At 51.4% G+C, this 8,185-nt stretch overlaps 1 protein-coding gene across 1 annotated transcript in view; it reads left to right on the forward strand.

Moving 5' to 3' along the window:
* LOC123733189 (guanine nucleotide exchange protein smcr8a) overlaps positions 1–7,487 on the forward strand; it is a 36,591-nt gene extending 29,104 nt beyond the window's left edge. Inside the window, exons 7-9 of the mRNA XM_045712604.1 lie at positions 760–984; positions 6,249–6,713; positions 7,055–7,487. Of these exons, the coding sequence (XP_045568560.1) occupies positions 760–984; positions 6,249–6,713; positions 7,055–7,487 (1,123 nt within the window). The remainder of the gene's footprint in view (positions 1–759; positions 985–6,248; positions 6,714–7,054) is intronic.
* The last annotated feature ends 698 nt before the right edge of the window (positions 7,488–8,185 follow it).

Consider the following 8,185-nt stretch of genomic DNA (forward strand, 5'->3'; position numbering starts at 1 on the left):
TACTGCACCGTTGGAGCTGGGAACACAAGCATTTAGTTAGATATTACTGTTGGAGCTAGGAACACAAGCATTTAGTTAGATATTACTGTTGGAGCTAGAAACACAAGCATTTAGTTAGATATTACTGTTGGAGCTAGAAACACAAGCATTTAGTTAGATATTACTGCACTGTTGGAGCTAGAAACACAAGCATTTAGTTAGATATTACTGCACTGTTGGAGCTAGAAACACAAGCATTTAGTTAGATATTACTGTTGGAGCTAGAAACACAAGCATTTAGTTAGATATTACTGCACTGTTGGAGCTAGAAACACAAGCATTTAGTTAGATATTACTGTTGGAGCTAGAAACACAAGCATTTAGTTAGATATTACTGTTGGAGCTAGGAACACAAGCATTTAGTTAGATATTACTGCACTGTTGGAGCTGGGAACACAAGCATTTAGTTAGATATTACTGTTGGAGCTGGGAACACAAGCATTTAGTTAGATACTACTGTTGGAGCTAGGAACACAAGCATTTAGTTAGATATTACTGCACTGTTGGAGCTGGGAACACAAGCATTTAGTTAGATATTACTGTTGGAGCTGGGAACACAAGCATTTAGTTAGATATTACTGTTGGAGCTGGGAACACAAGCATTTAGTTAGATATTACTGCACTGTTGGAGCTAGAAACACAAGCATTTTGCTACACCCACAATAACATCTGCTAAACACGTGTATGTGACCATCTCTCTCTCTCTGTCTCTACCTCCAGGTTTGTGCGTCAGTATCCGTTTGCCTTGCATGCCCTGTGGTCCCTACTGAGTGGTCGGACCCTGGTGGTCCTGGGATCCGAGGAGGGGAGGGTCAGGAGGCTGGTGTCCGCTCTAGCCCTCTACGTGCCTGGACCCGGGCGCTGTGGGGAGAGGGTCCAGCCTTGGCTCTCCTGCCCCTTCAGCCTCACTGACCTACAGAGATGGAAACTCATAGGACTGCAGAGGTGAGGAGGAAGGGGCGGTGCCTGCGTGAGTGGGGATCAGTTCCATACATTAATTTCTATGATCGAAACACTTCCTGTTATAACTAGCCTATGTACAGTCTACTTCCTGTTATGACTAGCCTATATACAGTCTACTTCCTGTTATGACTAGCCTATACACAGTCTACTTCCTGTTATAACGAGCCTATATAAAGTCTACTTCCTGTTATAACTAGCCTGTATACGTCTACTTCCTGTTATGACTAGCCTATATACAGTCTACTTCCTGTTATAACTGGCCTATATACAGTCTACTTCCTGTTATAACTAGCCTATATACGGTCTACTTCCTGTTATGACTAGCCTATATACAGTCTACTTCCTGTTATAACTGGCCTATATACAGTCTACTTCCTGTTATAACTAGCCTATATACGGTCTACTTCCTGTTATGACTAGCCTATATACAGTCTACTTCCTGTTATAACTGGCCTATATACAGTCTACTTCCTGTTATAACTAGCCTGTATACGTCTACTTCCTGTTTATAACTAGCCTATATACGGTCTACTTCCTGTTATAACTAGCCTATTTACAGTCTACTTCCTGTTATGACTAGCCTATTTACGGTCTACTTCCTGTTATGACTACCCTATAGACAGTAGACATGCCTCCTCCTCCTCCTACCCTATAGACAGTAGACATGCCTCCTCCTCCTCCTACCCTATAGACAGTAGACATGCCTCCTCCTCCTACCCTATAGACAGTAGACATGCCTCCTCCTCCTCCTACCCTATAGACAGTAGACATGCCTCCTCCTCCTCCCCTATAGACAGTAGACACGCCTCCTCCTCCTCCTACCCTATAGACAGTAGACATGCCTCCTCCTCCTCCTACCCTATAGACAGTAGACATGCCTCCTCCTCCTCCTACCCTATAGACAGTAGACATGCCTCCTCCTCCTACCCTATAGACAGTAGACATGCCTCCTCCTCCTACCCTATAGACAGTAGACATGCCTCCTCCTCCTCCTACCCTATAGACAGTAGACATGCCTCCTCCTCCTCCTACCCTATAGACAGTAGACATGCCTCCTCCTCCTTCTACCCTATAGACAGTAGACATGCCTCCTCCTACCCTATAGACAGTAGACATGCCTCCTCCTCCTCCTACCCTATAGACAGTAGACATGCCTCCTCCTCCTACCCTATAGACAGTAGACATGCCTCCTCCTCCTCCTACCCTATAGACAGTAGACATGCCTCCTCCTCCTCCTACCCTATAGACAGTAGACATGCCTCCTCCTCCTTCTACCCTATAGACAGTAGACATGCCTCCTCCTACCCTATAGACAGTAGACATGCCTCCTCCTACCCTATAGACAGTAGACATGCCTCCTCCTCCTCCTCCTACCCTATAGACAGTAGACATGCCTCCTCCTCCTCCTCCTCCTACCCTATAGACAGTAGACATGCCTCCTCCTCCTCCTACCCTATAGACAGTAGACATGCCTCCTCCTCCTCCTACCCTATAGACAGTAGACATGCCTCCTCCTCCTCCTACCCTATAGACAGTAGACATACCTCCTCCTCCTCCTACCCTATAGACAGTAGACATGCCTCCTCCTCCTCCTACCCTATAGACAATAGACATGCCTCCTCCTCCTCCTACCCTATAGACAGTAGACATGCCTCCTCCTCCTACCCTATAGACAGTAGACATTCCTCCTCCTCCTCCTACCCTATAGACAGTAGACATGCCTCCTCCTCCTCCTCCCCTATAGACAGTAGACATGCCTCCTCCTACCCTATAGACAGTAGACATGCCTCCTCCTCCTCCTCCCCTATAGACAGTAGACATGCCTCCTCCTCCTCCTACCCTATAGACAGTAGACATGCCTCCTCCTCCTCCTCCTCCCCTATAGACAGTAGACATGCCCCCTCCTCCTTCTCCTACCCTATAGACAGTAGACATGCCTCCTCCTCCTACCCTATAGACAGTAGACATGCCTCCTCCTCCTCCTCCTACCCTATAGACAGTAGACATGCCTCCTCCTCCTCCTACCCTATAGACAGTAGACATGCCTCCTCCTCCTCCTACCCTATAGACAGTAGACACGCCTCCTCCTCCTCCTACCCTATAGACAGTAGACACGCCTCCTCCTCCTCCTACCCTATAGACAGTAGACACGCCTCCTCCTCCTCCTACCCTATAGACAGTAGACATGCCTCCTCCTCCTCCTACCCTATAGACAGTAGACATGCCTCCTCCTCCTCCTACCCTATAGACAGTAGACACACCTCCTCCTCCTTCTACCCTATAGACAGTAGACACGCCTCCTCCTCCTCCTACCCTATAGACAGTAGACACGCCTCCTCCTCCTCCTACCCTATAGACAGTAGACATGCCTCCTCCTCCTCCTCCTCCTCCTACCCTATAGACAGTAGACATGCCTCCTCCTCCTCCTCTTCCTACCCTATAGACAGTAGACATGCCTCCTCCTCCTCCTCCTCCTACCCTATAGACAGTAGACATGCCTCCTCCTCCTACCCTATAGACAGTAGACATGCCTCCTCCTCCTCCTACCCTATAGACAGTAGACATGCCTCCTCCTCCTCCTCCTCTTCCTCCTACCATATAGACAGTAGACACGCCTCCTCCTCCTCCTACCCTATAGACAGTAGACATGCCTCCTCCTCCTACCCTATAGACAGTAGACATGCCTCCTCCTCCTCCTCCTACCCTATAGACAGTAGACATGCCTCCTCCTCCTCCTACCCTATAGACAGTAGACATGCCTCCTCCTCCTACCCTATAGACAGTAGACACGCCTCCTCCTCCTCCTCCTCCTCCCCTATAGACAGTAGACATATCTCCTCCTCCTCCCCTATAGACAGTAGACATATCTCCTCCTCCTACCCTATAGACAGTAGACATGCCTCCTCCTCCTCCAACCCTATAGACAGTAGACACGCCTCCTCCTCCTCCTCCTACCCTATAGACAGTAGACATGCCTCCTCCTCCCCTATAGACAGTAGACATGCCTCCTCCTCCTACCCTATAGACAGTAGACATGCCTCCTCCTCCTCCTCCTACCCTATAGACAGTAGACATGCCTCCTCCTCCTACCCTATAGACAGTAGACATGCCTCCTCCTCCTCCTACCCTATAGACAGTAGACATGCCTCCTACCCTATAGACAGTAGACATGCCTCCTCCTCCTTCTACCCTATAGACAGTAGACATGCCTCCTCCTACCCTATAGACAGTAGACATGCCTCCTCCTCCTCCTACCCTATAGACAGTAGACATGCCTCCTCCTCCTCCTCCTACCCTATAGACAGTAGACATGCCTCCTCCTCCTCCTCCTACCCTATAGACAGTAGACATGCCTCCTCCTCCTCCTCCTCTTCCTCCTACCCTATAGACAGTAGACACGCCTCCTCCTCCTCCTACTTATAGACAGTAGACATGCCTCCTCCTCCTACCCTATAGACAGTAGACATGCCTCCTCCTCCTCCTCCTACCCTATAGACAGTAGACATGCCTCCTCCTCCTTCTACCCTATAGACAGTAGACATGCCTCCTCCTCCTCCTCCTACCCTATAGACAGTAGACACGCCTCCTCCTCCTCCTCCTCCTCCCCTATAGACAGTAGACATATCTCCTCCTCCTACCCTATAGACAGTAGACATGCCTCCTCCTCCCCTATAGACAGTAGACATGCCTCCTCCTCCTACCCTATAGACAGTAGACATGCCTCCTCCTCCTCCTACCCTATAGACAGTAGACACGCCTCCTCCTCCTCCTCCTACCCTATAGACAGTAGACATGCCTCCTCCTCCCCTATAGACAGTAGACACGCCTCCTCCTCCTCCTCCTACCCTATAGACAGTAGACATGCCTCCTCCTCCCCTATAGACAGTAGACATGCCTCCACCTCCTACCCTATAGACAGTAGACATGCCTCCTCCTCCTCCTCCTACCCTATAGACAGTAGACATGCCTCCTCCTCCTCCTCCCCTATAGACAGTAGACATGCCCCCTCCTCCTCCTCCTACCCTATAGACAGTAGACATGCCTCCTCCTCCTACCCTATAGACAGTAGACATGCCTCCTCCTCCTCCTCCTACCCTATAGACAGTAGACATGCCTCCTCCTCCTCCTACCCTATAGACAGTAGACACGCCTCCTCCTCCTTCTACCCTATAGACAGTAGACACGCCTCCTCCTCCTTCTACCCTATAGACAGTAGACACGCCTCCTCCTCCTCCTACCCTATAGACAGTAGACACGCCTCCTCCTCCTCCTACCCTATAGACAGTAGACATGCCTCCTTCCTCCTCCTACCCTATAGACAGTAGACATGCCTCCTCCTCCTCCTCTTCCTACCCTATAGACAGTAGACATGCCTCCTCCTCCTACCCTATAGACAGTAGACATGCCTCCTCCTCCTCCTACCCTATAGACAGTAGACATGCCTCCTCCTCCTCCTCTTCCTCCTACCCTATAGACAGTAGACACGCCTCCTCCTCCTCCTACCCTATAGACAGTAGACATGCCTCCTCCTCCTACCCTATAGACAGTAGACATGCCTCCTCCTACCCTATAGACAGTAGACATGCCTCCTCCTCCTCCTACCCTATAGACAGACATGCCTCCTCCTCCTCCTACCCTATAGACAGTAGACATGCCTCCTCCTACCCTATAGACAGTAGACATGCCTCCTCCTCCTCCTACCCTATAGACAGACATGCCTCCTCCTCCTACCCTATAGACAGTAGACATGCCTCCTCCTCCTCCTCCTCCTCCCCTATAGACAGTAGACATGCCTCCTCCTCCTCCGACCCTATAGACAGTAGACATGCCTCCTCCTCCTCCGACCCTATAGACAGTAGACATGCCTCCTCCTTTTCCTCCTCCCCTATAGACAGTAGACATGCCTCCTCCTTTTCCTTCTACCCTATAGACAGTAGACATGCCTCCTCCTTTTCCTACCCTATAGACAGTTGAGATGCCTCCTCCTCCTCCTACCCTATAGACAGTAGACATGCCTCCTCCTCCTCCTCCTACCCTATAGACAGTAGACATGCCTCCTCCTTTTCCTACCCTATAGACAGTAGAGATGCCTCCTCAACCTAATGAAAGTCTCATTTTGCGGCCTTAAATGAAAATATAAATTGGGGATAGTTTTTCCACATTGATCAGTATAAAATATGTCTAGATTTTCACTGGGCGCCATACATCTCATTCAGACTGAATATCTCCTCTCTCTTTTCCTCCAGGGTGGCTTCTCCCGTGGGGACCAGCATGCTCTGCTCTCTGTCTCGCTACAGCCGTTACATCTCCGTCCTGGACGCCGACCGGAAGACCCTCCGTTGCCCCGGCTACCGCGGAACCCTCCTGTCCAACATGGCGGACCGCCGTACCCGGCTCCGGCGAGGATCCACCTACTTCTTACATCTCCAGAACGTGCTCAGTCGACTGGCCGCCCGGGCTTTCCACCTTAGCTTTACACATCACCTCCATCTTCCCATCAGCCACCGCCGGGAGCAGAGACAGGAAGTAGAGGAGAGGACGCGGGGCTTCCTGAGGGATCAGCTCGGGCTCGGCGAAGACGACTGTTCCGTCCTGATGTACCTGAGTCAGCTGATCACCCGGCACTACCTGGAGACGGACAACATACTGAGACCCGACCACTGGGGTGCTGTAACCCCAGAGACGGGCCTAGACCCGACCACTGGGGTGCTGTAACCCCAGAACCGGGCCAAGACCCGACCACTGGGGTGCTGTAACCCCAGAACCGGGCCAAGACCCGACCACTGGGGTGCTGTAACCCCAGAGACGGGCCTAGACCCGACCACTGGGGGTGCTGTTATCCCAGAGACGGGCCTAGACCCGACCACTGGGGGCGCTGTAACCCCAGAGACGGGCGTTGACCCGACCACTGGGGGTGCTGTAACCCCAGAGACGGGCGTCGACCCTACCACTGGGGCGCTATAACCCCAGAGACGGGCGTCGACCCGACCACTGGGGTGCTGTAACCCCAGAGACGGGCCTAGACCCGACCACTGGGGTGCTATAACCCCAGAGACGGGCCTAGACCCGACCACTGGGGGCGCTGTAACCCCAGAGACGGGCCTAGACCCGACCACTGGGGGCGCTATAACCCCAGAGACGGGCCTAGACCCGACCACTGGGGGTGCTGTAACCCCAGAGACGGGCCTAGACCCGACCACTGGGGCGCTGTAACCCCAGAGACGGGCCTAGACCCGACCACTGGGGGCGCTGTAACCCCAGAGCAGAACCTAGACCCGACCACTGGGGGTGCTGTAACCCCAGAGACGGGCCTAGACCCGACCACTGGGGGTGCTGTAACCCCAGAGACGGGCCTAGACCCGACCACTGGGGGCGCTGTAACCCCAGAGCAGAACCTAGACCCGACCACTGGGGGTGCTGCCAGGAAGAGAGCTCCACCCAGCTTCACTTTTAACTACACCACTAGTCTCCTATACAAGATCTGATCTGAAACACTGACCGAGGATCGAATCTCTGAGAGCCCTCGAGTCTTCTCTCCTCACCTCCTCAAAACAGCACTGGAGACAGATGGGAGATTTCGCTCTAGGTTGGAGACCGTCTCCTAGGTAATCGGGAGAGACTGAGGAGGGAGCGAGGGGTTTTAGTGAATGTAATGCTGTCCATCCGTCCGTCCTCCTTCTAATGAATGTCCGAATCCAGGGGGGACGGGAACCTGGACACTGAGATTGATTGATTGATTGATTGACAAGTCCACTATGAACCGTCCTTCTGATCTGAGCGGAAGTGTGTGTGTAACGTTAATATGATGCATGTTCCGTGTGTGTTCGTGCCGGTCCGTGTCCCCGTGATGTTGCATGTTGTCCACAGAACCACAGCTACTACTACTACTGCTATAGTTTGTTGGGAACGTTGTAAAGGACCAGATTGGTGCCCGTTCAACGAATCAAATTTATTAATGAAAAGAGGGACATTCGTCAAATCAGTCATGCTTTATGTGTCGTAACAGGACCCACCGATGTGTTTTACTTAAGTACGATTTTTGGATTATATTTCACTGTTTTTTTCCCTGCATAACATGTAGAAGTTGTCTCTTTTTTTTTTCTTGAAGAGGGTGGCTGCTAAATGCTAACTCCCTGCTAAATGCTAACTCCCTGCTAAATGCTAACTCCCTGCTGAATGCTAA

Source organism: Salmo salar, unplaced genomic scaffold (assembly GCF_905237065.1).
Source record: "Salmo salar unplaced genomic scaffold, Ssal_v3.1, whole genome shotgun sequence".
In the NCBI taxonomy this organism is placed as follows: Eukaryota; Metazoa; Chordata; class Actinopteri; order Salmoniformes; family Salmonidae; genus Salmo; species Salmo salar.